The 16537-nt window shown below is 43.3% G+C and overlaps 1 protein-coding gene across 1 annotated transcript in view; it reads left to right on the top strand.

Moving 5' to 3' along the window:
* Positions 1–16537, top strand: part of LOC119649260 — a 238399-nt gene that overhangs the window by 102995 nt on the left and 118867 nt on the right. The window contains exon 6 of the mRNA XM_038051346.1: positions 11265–11369. Within this exon, the coding sequence (XP_037907274.1) occupies positions 11265–11369 (105 nt within the window). The remainder of the gene's footprint in view (positions 1–11264; positions 11370–16537) is intronic.

The raw sequence follows: 16537 nt of genomic DNA, 5'->3' as shown, positions 1-16537 counted from the left end.
GCCTTCAACAGTTTATCAAATACCACTCTCACCTTTCTTCAAATTGTAACGGTTGCTATAAGTACCTTTGTGAAAACAGCGTGTCATCTACAACGGCGCGCTGTCCCCGGCGGCTTCTGGCAATGTATTTCAACTCTCTTCACGATTATCTGAGAAGCTCGAATTCTTCCTCCTATTTTCTGCTCTACTACCAAACCCTATCTCCACCTCCACGTGGTGACCGCTGGGACCTCTTTCTTAACGAAAAGCTGCAGACGGAGAAGGATGAAGGCGAGTCTCCCGCGCCTAAAAACGGGACAAATTGTACCAACTAGTCCTCTAGGTTGGGGGCTGGGTAGAGCTGACAACCATACACGGAAAATAACTTGTTACGAAGCCACAACAGAAGCCTCGGACAGGACGGAATTTAAATCGACGGACCCGGCAACGACAAAGGAATAACGATTTGCGCGTTTTCTCATGGAACGTGCGCTCCCTGTACAGAGATCAAGCTGATGAGCAGCTAGCAGATACCCTGTCCCAATATAGGCCTGATATAACAGCGTTACAAGAGATGCGATGGACAGGGACCGGTTTCCTGGAGAAGAGCCACTACACCATATATTATAGCAGTCAGCCAGTAAACCATGTGCCCGGAGTAGGTTTCTTAGTCAGCCAAAAAATGAAACCTGCTGTTATCGGCTTTGAAAACATAAGCGAACGGTTATGCACTCTGCGCTTGCGAGGCAAGTTTATAAATATAAGCCTCATCAACGTTCACGCCCCTACAGAGGAGACTGCAGAGTCGGAGAAGGATACCTTCTACGAGGCAGTAGAACGAACCCTCGAAGCTTGTCCCAGATATGATATCAAAATCATACTTGGAAATTTTAACAGCCAAGTAGGGAAGGAGCCCATATTCAGGCGATACGTTGGCTCCCATAGCTTACACGAAAAACAAATGATAACGGACTGCGGATTATTCAATTAGCAGGGTCACACGAAATGGTTGTTGGAAGTACCTGGTTTGCGCGGAAAGCGGTCCACAAACATACGTGGGCCTCTCCAGACGGGACCACTTTCAACCAAATTGACCACGTGTTGATCGAACGCCTCTACCCCTCAGCCTTGATGAATATCAGAACATATAGGGGGGCCAATATAGAATCGGATCACTACCTCGTTGGCATGGTGCTCCGAGCTCGAATAACAATACCACCTAGAATGAAGCCATCCACAGCACAACCCTCCGCGACACCTATAAAAGGGAAATGGATGCCGCAATAACCGCAGTCAACAGAGGACCTGGAGATGAAGCATCAACAAATGATCTTCACAACCACCTGAAGAACGTTACCATTGATACGGCCACAAGCATACTTGGCCCCAGCCGCAAAAGGAGTCGGAACGGCTGGTTTGACGACGAATGTAAGCTAGCAACGGAACGCAAGAATGCCGCATACCGAGTAATGTTGCATTCTCAAAGAACGGGGGCAGGCGCAGAGACTTAGCACGAACTCGGTCGAGCGGAGAAGCGACTTCACAGATGGAAAAAGGAAGCCTGGGAGAACCAACAAGTCTGTGAAATAGAAAAGTACAGGGAGCAACCGCACCAGGCACGGAAGTTTTACCAACAAGTCAGCAGGATGAAGCCTTATACACCTCGATGCTCATCCTGCCGAGACAAAGAGGGAAATCTGATTTCCGACAGAATGGGCATATTGGAGCGATGGGTTGAGTACTTTGATGAGCTACTGAACAACCAGAACATTGGCGAGTTGGAGGTCCCGCGAACTGAAGACGACGGACAAATACTGCCACCACCAAGTTTAGGAGAAACAGTCCGTGCAATTCATCGGCTAAAAAATCATAAGTCGCCAGGAGCCGATGGAATTACAGCCGAATTGGTTAAATATGAACGCGACCAGTTACACCAAGTGGTTCATCAACTTGTGCTCAAGGTATGGAACAGCGAATCAATGCCTGACGATTGGCAGCGAGGCATCATCTGGGGAGATATCACACAGTACAGCAATTATAGAGGTATCACGTTGCTGAGTAACATCTATAAGATATTCTTCACTATCTTGCTAGACCGGATAGCCCGATACGCCCAGAACATCATTGGCCCATACCAAAGAGGTCTCAGTCCAGGCAAATCAGCAACAGATCAGATTTTCTCTCTGCGGCAAGCGATGGAAAAACTGTGGGAATAGGGACAACAGTTGCACCATCTGTTCATCGACTTTAAAGCCGCCTATGATAACATAGCCAGGGTAAAACTGTACACGGGCATGAGAGAATTCGGTATCCCCACGAAATTAATAAGACTGACTAGGCTGACCCTAACCAATGTGCGAGGCCAGAAAAAAACAGCAGGATCACTATCAAGACCATTCGACATCAACAACGGTCTACGACAAGGGGATGCGCTATCATGCGTCCTCTTTAACCTGGCTCTCCAGAAAGTGATCCGTGATGCTGAGGTAAATGCAAGAGGTACGATCCTCTTCAAGTCCACCCAACTACTGGCCTATGCTGACGATATCATCGACATCATGGGAAGAACCACCCGAGACGTATAGACTGTCTTCATCCGGATCGAGCAGGCGGCGATTAGCGCGAGATCTTGGGTTGCACATCAATGAGGGCAAGACAAAATATATGGTGGCAACGTCAGCACCGAAGACGAATCAACCAACAACATCAAACCGCACTGGTCAAACACGAAGAAGAATAAGGATAGGAGAGTACAACTTTGAGACCGTTGACAATTTCTCCTATCTAGGGTCGAAAATCACAACCGATAACAGCTACGATGATGAAATCCGCGCACGGTTGTTGTCAGCCAACAGAGCCTATTTCAGCTTACATAGACTGTTCCGCTCTAAACGTCTCCCCATAGGGTCAAGGCTCTTACTGTACAAGACTATAATCTCGCCAGTCCTCATGTATTCCTCGGAAACTTGGGTTCTTGGCAAGAAAAATTGCGAACTCTTGGCCCCGTTCGAGAGAAGAATCCTCCGAAGAATTTTTGGCCCCCTACATGAGGATGGACGATTCCGTAGCCTACACAATGACGAAATCTATGAGTGATACCATGACCGCCCGGTTGTGGATAAAATGCGGCTGACTAGGTTACGGTGGGCGGGTCACTTAATCCGTATGGATGAGGATGATCCCACCTGGAAAGTCTATAAGGGCAATATCTATGGTAGAAAAGAAGACGAGGCAGACCCTGCCTGAGATGGAGCGATGGCGTAGGTCAAAACGCCAGACAGCATGTAGGTATATCGAATTGGTGGACCTCGGCGCAAAACCGGGATGTCTGGAGTTCCTTATTAAGGCAGGCCTAGACCGGATACCGGTTGTTGCGCCGTTGATGATGATGATTCTTTGCGGAATGTTGTTCTGATTCAAGCTACTCGGTCATCCTAGGTTATTGGATTCCAGACCATGGAATAATCCACGATGTGTAATCCATCTATTGCCACTTTCGCTTTTAATTCGCTGGCCTATACGCCATCGTAGTTCTATTTTTTGCCTTATTTGATGAAAGTATTTGAGAGCTTTTAAATAACAGCACCAGTCTTCTTCCATGTGATGTCCTCATATACATTTGCACGAAATAGCTTCGCATTTCCGAATTTCTGACGAAATAGGCAAAGCAGACTTAGCACTGTTAATGCATTAAACTGCATAAGAATCCTGCCATCGTGAGCAGAAATGACGCTTCCAAGATATACAAAATGTTCGCCGTGTTCCAATAACGCAAATTGGACGAGTGTCATAGCTCACCAAATTAATCTTGGTTTAATTCGTCTCACGGCTTCTTTCCTAAATCGGGAGCCAATTGTCCATAAGGTCCATGACTCGATGTAAGCATATCCATTGAGACCCTCCTAACCTTCGGTCCTAACAGCATGGAGAACTTCCTCAATAAAAAGAGGGAAGAGCAACAGCGACAGAATGCAACCCTGTAGGATATCGCTTTGCGCTACAGAGTTATCTGATAATTTTTGCAATAACGAAGCACGTCACCTTTTGTGTCATTTTTTGTCGCTTTGATAAAAATCGCTGGTTTCCCCTGAAAATCCCTTTGCATAGAGCATTGCAGAAATGCCGCCCATTCAGGCTTCCAAAAGCCTTCTCAAAAACGACGAAGAGCAGGTAGAGCAGGGCACAGACAACACAATATTCCGGAGTGGTTCCCACGGGAGGATCTAAATCCAAGCGTAACTTGTTTGCGATCGATGCAATTTCAAGGTGTTCCTTGATGCATTTCAGGAAGATTTCAACGTGGTAGATGATAGCGAAGTCATCCTTCCACCTCTTCAGTTGCTCATAATCGTGGATGAAAATCTATCCCTAATTTCCCTCCCAGTATCCCCGAATTCATTGGTATTTACCATTTGGGCAGTTCTGTTCCCCTCGCCAACCCAGCGGTGGAAAATTTTTTGTCATGATGCATAATACATTGTTCTCGTTCCTTTTGTTGATAACGGAGCACCTGTTTTCGTAGTCAACTAGGTGTTAGCACGTCCTTTCGTGACGTAGCCGATAATTTTATCTGCACTAAATATAGGGGCACTTTTGACCACAGGCCAGTACCCAGCATTCTTTTTGGACGCGTTGTTTACAGTTAGTGTTGTATGCAGGAAAAATTTAGAGCACGTCGATTTATTCCTCTGCGAGCAGATGTAGTAGCGGCACGCAGGGGAAGATAAGCAACCATCCACGACCATTTCACTACCAACATTCAAAAGACAACTCCTAAAATCTTTTGTTGATAGCGATATAATCAACCTCATTAGATGTTTCTTGCTAGTCGACCATAAGACCGATCCTGTATTCCAACATTGTACCAATAATGTGAATTCGCGCTTAAGAATACACTCAAAGTCTTCCCTACTTGTAAGGGGCGACTAAAAGGGATTGACATTTCTGAGATAGCAACCCGCAAATGTGCAAACTTTATTGCTACGTCAACCACGCCGGAGAGGGACTCACGTACTACACCTTTGGCTACAGAAAATGGACTATTATCACCATTTGAAATATGCCCATGTTCCTCGGCAAAGAAAACGAGGCTCCTCAAAATGCTCACTTTTTCCAACTTGAGCGAGAATTACAACAATATAAGCTGGACATTCTCGGCATAGACGAAGAGAACTCCTCTCCCTCTTATCGCAGTCTGACAATGTGCTTTTGTAGTCTGGAAAGTCAAGTGGTAGCACCGGTGGCGCGTTATTTCTGATGGCTTCCGCAAGGCGCACTCTCCTGACCTAGGAACCGGATTCTAACAGACTTCTGCAAGATTCTCGCCCATGTTAAGAAGCATTATAACTGTACAATGCTTTGCGTCAGCGGAGGCTTCCAATATAGTGGAAAACGATACTTTCTAGGTCAATTACACGCAGCCCAGAAGAGGCTTCCTAAAGGTGGCATTCTAATCATGGTGGGTGATCTGAACGTCAAAGTGGGTTATAACAACACCTCACTCGGATATGTGATGGAAAAGCACGGTCTTGGCGACAGCTATGACAATGGCGGGAGGCTTGTGAATTTCTTCAGCTTCCACCGCCTCGTCCGCCGCATTATCTTAATCCAGAGCCCGCCATAAGGTCAGTTGCGTTTCAGCTGACCGGCATCCTACGAGGAATCAAATCGACCACTTTGCAATCAGGAGTTGATGCAATAGTTGTCCCCTGAATGTGCATAACAAGACCACCATATGATGGTTACTTATGTTTTTTTGCGTGTTACCGTCACTTCCTATTTGAGAATATCTATGAGCATTGGGCCGCCATTTACGTCCTGAAAGGGGTCATAAGTAGAAGCGCACCTATGAATGAGAGGAATTGATGGCTTTATTGACCGCTGCGAGTGATAATGAGGGCAAGGTACTCAAACTCCAATCCCGAACGAAATCAGGCCAATTTTAACAAAGAGATAAAAGGAAATTGGCTATTGCGTTGATCAGAAAAGCGGAAAATATCGTAGGACGCAATGATTTCAGAAGTGTATATGGCATTACGCGAGAGCTTCCATATAGTCGCCAATCTTTCGATGGCCCTGTCAAAGACCTTAACGTTCAGCTTCTCATCCACGATGAAAGGCAACTGAAAAGGTAGAAAGAAGACGTCAACAGGGTTGTTAACCGTATCGCATCTGGTGAGGTTTGTCCTCTTGTTGATGTTATGACAAGTCACTGTAACGTGGGGATATGGACTGTTTCTCCAAATAGGAGGGCATCATAGCACTCAAAGGGAGTAAAGCCACTGGGTTTGATGGTTTCCCTGCAGGGATACTTATTGCTGCACCTACACTGCAGATCTGTTGCTGCCTTTACCAGAGATGGGTAAAAGGGAATGATCGTTAAGATTTCAAAGAAGGGCACCCGTTTTGAGGGTGGCAATCGAAGAGGGATCTGCGTGCTCCCTGCAGCAAAGATAACAGCTTAGATAATCCTGGGACACATCAGGTGGTACGTGTAGTTTGATTTGATCGACAGACGGTGGCAGGTTTCTCCTCCGGGTCGTCATGAATTCACCATGTCAACACCCTACGAAACAGTGTGAGGAATTTAGCACTTTACTTCACCAACTCTTCATTGATTTCAAAAAAGCTTTCGATAATGTAGCAGGTAGTGTGTTTGGCGTGCTTTATCCAGGAGGCGCATCCCAGAAAGACTAAAAGTTATTATCAGAGTGACATATTTTGGCACGAAATGTCACGTGCAGTAGGAAAGTAAAATCTCGGATTATTTTGAAATCTTAAGCATCTTGTTGTCTTGTTTGAAAGCAGTGGGGAAGTTCAATAGACTATGACATCTTTCCTCAAACTACGCTGGTGACATCTGTTTGCTCACTCACCGGCTCATGAAATTTGGTAAAATGGCTCTGTATTTGGAGAGAGAGGCAGTTAGAGTTAGTCTGAAGATAAATACTCTTCCTGAATTAATGGATAAAGCATCTAAGGTATGGATCTGCATTTCTGCCGGCAGATGCACCGAACTAAATGCTGTCTGACGCATTAAAAACGCCAGATCCGTTTTCGCTATTTTGTCTAAAACCTGAAAATTCAGTTATCTCAACACCAAGATCAAGTTGAGATTGTTCTCTGGCAGTGCTCTTTCTATGTAGTAGGAAGAAGCAGCACATGGAAAGTGATATCCACTATCATTGAAAGGTTCGAAACGTTCGTCAACGCCTGTCTGCTGGCGCAGAAGAGCAGTAAAGGAGGGCAGACGTCTCAAGAAGTTGTAGAGGTAGTTGAAGCTTCGATATTTTTTTTAAAACTGGTTTCCAGGACATGAAGTTGTACGTACTAAATATGGAAAGCATCTATCCGACATCGGATTCACACTTCTTACGATAGAGAAAGATGCTTCCCAAAGTTCTACCGCCTTACTTCACTTAATACTAAAGCTCCCAGCCTGTATTACTGAAGTTCTCCCTTCGAGCATTCTGTGCAGCTTGGATATCATCGTCGAGAAAAGTTTGCGTATCCCAAAATCCAATCATAAATCGTTGCCGAAAGCGAAGGCTGAGAGTTAAAAAAATCAGTTTTCGTCGAGGCATGGTGGTTGTTTCCATAAAGGAGATTCAGGAATTGCAGGTGGTTAACTCAAAAATCCCTGTCTCTTGTAGTCGCCTTCTAGCAAAGAGAATATCACCTCTTCAGGGCTTCGACTTCCCGGCTAAACACCTATTCCATGAGACGCTTAGATCTTATAAGACCATTCAAACTATATGAAAGGTCTCTCCTACTCTTCCCGCAAACCTTTCATCGACTTTAAAGTCGCCTATGATAGCATAGCCAAGATAAAATTGTACACGGCCATGCGAGAATTCGGTATCCGGACGAAATTGATAAGACTCACTAAGCTGACCCTGACCAATGTGTGAGGCCAGATAAAAGCAACGGGATCACTCTCAAGACCATTCGACATAAACAACGGTCTACGACAAGGGGATGCCCTATCATGCCTCCTCTTTAACGTGGCCCTCGAGAAAGGCATCCGTGATGCTGAGGTAAATGCAAGAGGTACGATCCTCTTTAAGTCCACCCAACTACTGGCATATGCTGACGATATTGACATCATGGGAAGAACGACCCGAGACGTACAAACTGCCTTCACTCAGATGGAGCAGGCGGCAATCAGCGTGATATCTTGGGCTGCGCATCAATGAAGGCAAGACAGAGACAACATCAAACCCCACTGGAAGAATAAAGATAGTTGCCTACAACTTTGAGACCGTTGACAATTTTTTCTATCTAGGACGATGAAATCCGCGCATGGTTGTTGGCAGTCAACAGAGCCTACTTCAGCTTCCAAAAACTGTTCCGCTCGAAACGCCTCAGGTCAATGCTTTTACTGTGCCATACAATGATCTTGCCAGTCCTCATGTATTCCTCGGAGACTTGGGTTGTTAGCAAGAAAAATTGCGAATTTTTGGCACCCTACATGAGGATAGCCGATTCCGTAGCCTACATAACGATAACATCTATGAGCGATACCATACCGACCGTCAGGTTGGGGATGAAATCTGGCTCAATAGTTTACGGTATGCGTAACCATCATGCATCCGTATGGATGAGGATGTTCCAGTCCGCAAAGTCTATAAGGGCAATATCTATGGTAGAAAAAGAAGACAAGGCAGACCCTGCCTGAGATGGAACGATGGCGAATGTTTGGACGCCACACAGTTTTTAGGGATATTGAATTGGTGGACCTCGGCGCAAAACCGGAATGTCTGGAGTTCCTTATTAGGGCAGGCCTAGACCGGATACTGGTTGTTGTGCCGTTGCTGATGATGATGATAAACCTCTTTTAAGAAAGTTTTCCCGTAAGTCATCAAAATAAAATCTCAACTTCCGCGAGGACCTCTCGTGAAGTCCTGTTTTCATTTTCGGTTTTGTTTGAAAAGGTGTTCCCAAAAAAACTTATGTACGTGCTGCACCAAGGTTTGATTACAAAACAAAACCTTAATATAATCTGTTTACTGAATCTCCGCCTCTCTGACAGTATATCAGATGCACCTTCCTTCGAAACCGCTCCATCTGTGGAGATGAAATTCGGTTGACATATACAACCTACGAGATCCCACCCATACAGTAAAAGGTGCGTTTTTGTGTGAAGTCTAAGGGGAGGGGAGTCTCCATAGGAGCGAAAAGGCGGTGTAACACTTTCTCTCAGGTCTTAGATATGACATTGGTAGGCAAACAGCGACGCGAGAGACAGGTCTCATTGTCAAAAACTATACAACCGGATTACAAAGTTTTGTAAAGAGGGAGGTAAATTTCGGGAAATTGAAAATGCCAGGCGGAATACAATAGGGCTATATTCCAATTATTATTGTTGCTGAAGAAGGTCTGTACGCTGTTTTATTTGGAGAATATGGAGGGGTTCAATAGACTATGTCCTCTCTCCCCGTACATATGACATCGATGCGGTTTCCAAATAAGGCATGGACTTTTCAACTAACGGCTTTGAAAAGAAGCTAAACACAGCAATGCCCGTTGCTATTGTGCATGTCTGAATATATAGGGTTGGAGAAAGGCCCAGCTCGTGAGTACTTAAACCGTAGGGACCCATTATAATGGGTGTTTTTTAAGGACTTAAGAACTTAAAATTAAAATACAAAACAGAAATATTGTTGGAATGAAATTTTCTTTTCCATTATAAACTGTAGATTATTTCATGACATTTATTTTTTAAATATATTTTTTGTTATATGTCAACCAAGGCTACGAGTTACATGGCCCATTCTATCAGTTTAACTTTTGACTACTTTCTCCAATAAATCTGCCGTATAGCGTCAATGGTGGCATCAATATTGACTTCCAATACTTCAACAGTTACTGGTTTTTCGGCATAAAGCAATGACTTAACACAGCCTCATCAAAAGTGAGCGGCGTTAAATCACTCGAAGGGGGGGGGGGGGGCGTCAATTAAAGGACCACCTGTGGGAAAAAAAGTTTTTACCAAATTGATTTTGCAACAAAGATTCGCTGATCATGGCTGGATAGTGAAACTTCTTCATTCCGAAGGAAATAGGAACCGATGCACCAAACCGTCAATTTTAATGGACGTAATGGTGATTCGTCAACGGTTGCGGTGTTTATGGACATAGCCATTTGACCAGAAATGAGCTTCATCACTAAACGAAATTCATTCAGTTTCAAAAGAGCTCAACCAGCAAAAATGCGACGTAAGCAATGGCCAAGCTGAATTTTAAACGCATCTAATCCAAGCTCCTTAGGTAAAATTTTCCACATAGCCGAAGGACAAAGGCCAACACGTTGAGAAAGGCGACGGATTGACATTTCGGGACCTTCTTCAACCCTTTTGCACTACAGCAGTAATATTCCGTTCGGTACGCATATTTACTTTTCTTGTTGATGGTTTTGAATCGGAAAAAGTAAGAAAAGTGGTGCAAAACCGATCAATAACTATATGAATGGCTTGCTCACTAGGTCAATCATGTTGACCGTAAAATGGACGAAGTGGTCTATAAACTCCGTGGTCAGATTTATTTTCCTCGAAGTAAATTTCTATAATTTGGGAGCGTTGAATGATTCATGATGATTCACCAACCTTAACTGAATAGAAATATCAACACAGTTTGACATTCTCGATTATCAAACCATGGTTATTGGCTGCAACTCAAGTATATCGATACCAAAATCTAGGGGCTGATGCACCCATACGCGACGCTCCATATTAACACATGAAGCTTGATTTCCCATCTCTAGAAAAAGGTCCCCCTGCGTAGTTCGTAAGCCGTGAGAGCTCGCTTCATCTCTGCCTCTACATATTAGAAGGATGAAGGGGCACTTGGTTTCCACGAACTGTTTATTTTCTTTGGTATCGCAAAGCTTTTAGAAGAACGTCCAGTCAAAACTCCTTACAATGCTCGTGAACACCCACATTGCGTACTATTGGTTAGTGTATTCCAACTTTGGTTTCATCGGCCGTTTCTCCCTTTTTGTTTGTGTAAACGTTATTAAAAATTCTTCATTATTTTTTTTCGGCCCTGTCCTCTACTAGTTACGGAAATAGAGCCTACTTCTACTGTCTTATTAGATGTACCCAAAATACACATTGGTGACATATTCCATCGTCTCAAATGGATCAAAATTACTTCGCCTAAGTTCCTCCATAATTGCAAAAATGTTGTACATTTTCAAAGCAAATTATTAGCCTAAATATATTTATAGTAACATAATATCATATAAAGAAGTCATTCCACCATCATTAAAACAATTTCTATTTTCAGCTTAGTGAACTTGGACGTCCTTTTACTGGCGGATCGTGGTGCGGCAAAGCGACCGGGCCCCAACTTTATTTTAGTGAAACATCGACCGTCACTGCATCAGTGAAGGTAAGTACCAGGCTTCCCTCATATTTCATCACATCCCCTCACCCACCCACAGATAAGGACTTATCTGTATCTATCCACACATTACTGGATTTCTGGTAAGCTCCTTTTCCCGTGGCCACAGTCATTGGAAGAAGAAACATATTTGAGCATTCCCTTGAATCTCACAAAGTAATTGTATATCTTAACAGAGGAAAATCCTAATGGAAAAACTCATCTGTAAAGTTGGAGCATATGAGAAAGTCTATTTCCGGCTAATTGGATCTGAATTATTCGTATCGATCTGATGGTTTTAGAGCGTATGGGGAGGAAATCACTATTGTAATCATCATCATCAATCATATCGATGACGAATTCAATGGAATGAAGAATAGCTTACTTCCGCTCCTTGCAGATTTCATCAAATAAAGTTGATATGTTGTTATCATTTTATTGGGTAATGGTAATGGGGGCGGAAATTCCTGGTTACGGAATTGTGAGCTTCGAAATTGAAAATATTATGGCTTCTTATGTGAAAGATAAGTTGAGAGTTTCAGGACCATTAGACATGCCATGTCTCCCCTTTTAATACGATACATTTCTTTATAGATGCTGCCACTTGTACTACTCTGTAGATACATATAATTATAGGTGGAATGGAATGCCATATCAACCCTCTTGTACGAGATTATATTGTGTGTCAACAATCCGAGTATCAAAATAATTATCAATAGTTGGAAAAAAGATAAAGTAGAATCCAGAAGAGCCAGTTATTGGTTAAATTTCTTCCTTTTCTTTTTCAATGCGTCCTCTAAGAACCAACTATTCTGAGGAGGAAAGGTAAAGAGGCGAAGAAGAAGACAAAATCTGGAAACGGCGTATGCATAATAAAACAAAATCTTGTCAATAGTGGCAGGTTCCAGCAGGAAACGTATAAATCAAAGTTATCACGCTAATTAACGAATTTCATTGAAATAACACACTTTCATACAACAACAACAAATAGATATAAGTACCGTCAGTTAACAATAAATATGTCCCACCCTACCAACAGGAATTCAGACTGATAGAGAGATCCCAGGTTGCAGATAGTGGACGGTCGGTTAGTAGACTTACTTACGAATATCACGTAGGTGAAGGATTCTGGTTAAAACCTGGCAAAAGATCTAAGAAGCTTCTGTGATGAGCGAGCAGTGACGTCTTATGCAGCGTCATTAAACAGACTGCTTTTGGGCTGGTAGACATGGTATTTCTGTAACCACAGGAGCTGTCAGTGATCGTCTTGAGACAACTCAAAACTCTGGAAAGCCTGCAGACACGTTCTCGACTGCCTCCTATAAATTGGTGGTTCAAACTAGGTTGAGTTAACTCTCGGTTAAATCAATCTCCGAACTTTGACAATGACAGACCTAAAACCAATCCTCTCACTCTTTGCAAAGATGTTCATTTCACATTAAAGGTAACTTATTTTGCAGCTAGTGTCATAAAATCGGCCCACAAAATATGAAAGGATTAGTAAAACCACAAACAAAGAAGGTGATAAGATAAATAAAGCTACGATGACAATAGAGAACGTCAACATGCAGAGCATAAAAGTAATGCCGTCCTCAAGACCATCTGACAATGTCAACAGCTGCAATCAATGAGACAGGTGCTCTAAATCACCCACAATAAGACCTTCCCGACTTAAGGCATGGCACATGGTACGAGTGGATTATGAAATTGGGGGCTGCAGAAGAACAAGAAACAAACATATCCTAAGCACAAAGCGTACGGTTGCATAGATGAAACAAAAAGACAACAATATAGATGAATTCCCTAGAGATTTCTGACATAGTTCAATAAAGTCAGAAATCATGGGAAAGCCTCAAAGCAATACAAAGTCCCTTAGGTACGACCAGTGGATAGTTCGTGAATACCAGCAATAGCAAGAAAGCAGAAGGTTTCTAAAAGAGGAAACTACTAAAAACACCGGTTGAGGTAATAAGGGAAGACAAAGCAAGGGAGAGGAGGGACAGAGAAAGTGAAACAGTAACATAGAAGCGCTTTTTGTTTCCAATCGACGAAAGAGCACAGTTACGTCTAAGCCTTCAGATATAAAAACAGCAAAAATTGGATGGATCGAATTCAAATTTCTAAAACTAATTATACTAAAGATGCTGTGCAAAAAGCGGCTTTTGCTGAAAAGGTAAATCTAGCTGCCACAGTAGAAATGTGAGAATGAGAATCGGAAATTTCCAAAAGCGACCACATAGAGACCCAATCAATTAAAGTTACAAACCCAAATAACAGAAAGCTGGTGTGGGAAATATCACGCAGCAATTAGACGGCCATGAGAGAAGTTGGTATCCCGACGAAATTGATAAGGCTGACTGGGCTGACCCCGACCAATGCGCGAGGCCACATAAAAGCAGCAGAATCACCCCCGAGACCAGTCAACATCAAAAAGAAGACGAGGCAAACATTGCCTGAGATGGACGCTAGGACACTAGATAGGTTATGGCACCGTTGATGATGATAATAAAGCGGGAAACTCAATTAATAAAGTTGGAATACTACCCAGCTTGGGAGTTGGAATACAATTCTTTAAAAACACTCCGTTGCGCACGCTGCAACAGAGCCAGAATGTGTCTTTTCTCGAAAACGAAAAATGCTATCAATGTCTCTAACTAGGTAATCTAGGAGTGGACTGCTAAGTCCCAGAGAGAAGCTAGCTTTGTTATTGCTGTGGCGAATAAAGGCACAAGATTGGTCAGTGCGCCAGACTAGTGAAATTTTATGTGAAGATGAGCTTAGTATGGTGGCAATATAGTGACCCAGTAGTGGCAGAATAGGAACTAAACTAAACTCGAAATCAAGTTTCACGCTAATGAGCTACTATTTGACACCCAGTGATAGGAGTAACGGGCTTCAGGCGGAAATATGACCCTATCGAAAACGAGGCAGTGCATTTGGGAAACCCTTTACTAGTACCATGATATTGTAACTGGAAACCCGCTGAATGAGACATGTTAACAACGAGCTCAGGGGAAAGATGTGTTTTAGCTGCGGCGGACAGATTGGAACAATCATTGCCAACATAGTTCCTACGATCCTATCCAACCACGAACTCCTTTGAGCGGAGAAGCGACTTCACAGACGGAAAAAGGAAGCCAGCCTGGCAGAACTAACAAATCTGTTAACTCGAGAAGTACAGGGAGCAATCGCACTAGGCGCGCAAGTTTTACCAACAAGTCAGCAGGATGATCACGATGGATCACGATGCTTATCCTGCCTAGACAAAGAGGGAAATCTGATTTCCGACAGAATAGACATATTGGAATGATGAACTGCTCAACAACCAGAATATCGATGAACAAATATCGCCACCACCAAGCATATAAGAAACCGTCCGTGCAATTCATCGGCTTAAAAACTATAAGTCGCCAGGAGCCGATATAATTACAGTCAAACTGGTTAAATATGGAGGCAACCAACTACACCAAGCAGTTGATGCTCAAGGTGTGCGACGGCGAATCTATGCCTGACCACTGGAATCGAGGCATTATCTGGCCAATAAATAAGAAGTGAGACATCACGCAGTGCAGCAATTATAGAGGTATGACATCGCTGAGCACCATCTATAAGAGATTGTTCGCTATCTGGCTAGGTCGGATAACCCTGTACGCCCAGAACATCGTCGACCTATACCAAAGAGGCTTCACTTAAGGCAAATGACCAACAGATCAGACTTTCTCTCTGTGCGGCGAGCGATGGAAGTAGGGGCCATCAGGTGCACCACCTTTTCATCGACTCTAGGGGTAAAAATGTACATGGCCATAAGAGAATTCGGTATTCCAACGAAATTGATAAGACTGATTAGGCTGACCAAATAAAAGCAGCAGGATCAATTTCGAGACAATTCAACATTAACAACGATCTACGGCAAAGGGATGCCCTATCATGCGTCCACTTTACCTTGCCCCTCGAAAATGGCGATGGCGTAGGTCAGGACGCCAGATTGCTTTTGGGGATATCGAATTGGTGGACCTCGGGGCAAAACAGGGATTTCTGGAGTTCCTTATAAAGTCAGGCCTAGACCGGATACCGTTTGTTGCACCATGGATGACGATGATAGCTCCTACTATAAGCTTCAGAAACCCATGATGTCTAGCAACCATTCCAAACATCCCGCTAGCGATAGCTTACCTAGATAGGAAAGTTTCAGAAAATTTCATCGGCAGTGATCACCACTACATCATTTAGAATGCCTGCCTGTCAAATGAAGTTTATCAAAGGGATAATGGAATGAATCATCAATGCATTGCAGCATTGATGCCCAGGGTTAGAGCAAATCATAGCTAGCTGTTTATTTACAGGTATGAGCAAAACCGAGACAGACTAACCAGACCCAAGAACCGTGGGAGGGCGATTATAGACGCGGAAAAATTCAAGCAAACCATTAAAAAGGAAAAATTGAATAAACTCCCCATGATTTGTACAGAAAATCTTCGTTGTTAGGATATAAAGTCGTAATGTGAAAACAAATCACTGATCGATACCGAAACAACGGCGTAGATCATTGACTCCCTATTCCCTACGTAGGAAGAGCTAAAATAAGAATCAGAAACGGCATGTCATGCGCATAAGATAAATTGCCCGCAACATTGAAAACTGTGAAAAACCCGAGCAGCACCCGAGACTAATAGGGTGCGTTGGACGATCATAAAGATACGATCATCCGAACCCCCGGGGATGCTGCTGGATATGTATGACACTTTTTATTTTTGTTTTCAGATAGTTTTTCGAGAAATATTGGAAACAGTAATAATTGACTTTGCTCAACAAAGACAATTATTCGCACACCTGTCTGGACGTAGCTGAAAATCTACTTGCTAAATTTGAAACTGACAGAAGATATGGAAAATTCTGAAGGACTTTCTGAGAAGCAGTACGACTTTAGACCTGAAAAAATCGATTGCCGGAGCAATCTAAGATTCAGTAGCTAGCGTGGAACAAAATCAACGTGAGAACCACTGTTCGAGACGTGCAGATATACTTACAAGATTAGACAACCACAACGCATCCAATATTCTCAGGAGGGCAGCTATCGTACAGATACATACTTTTGATCGTGTTTGTCCTTCATGAATTCAAACAACTCTACCATTTTTCCTCCGAGTAGAGGAAACGATGATTCGTCCGTATTCTAA

The sequence above is a fragment of the Hermetia illucens genome, chromosome 2, assembly GCF_905115235.1.
Source record: "Hermetia illucens chromosome 2, iHerIll2.2.curated.20191125, whole genome shotgun sequence".
NCBI classification, from domain to species: Eukaryota; Metazoa; Arthropoda; class Insecta; order Diptera; family Stratiomyidae; genus Hermetia; species Hermetia illucens.
Note: the sequence above shows the minus strand (reverse complement) of the source record. Positions and strands in the feature narration are given on the sequence as shown.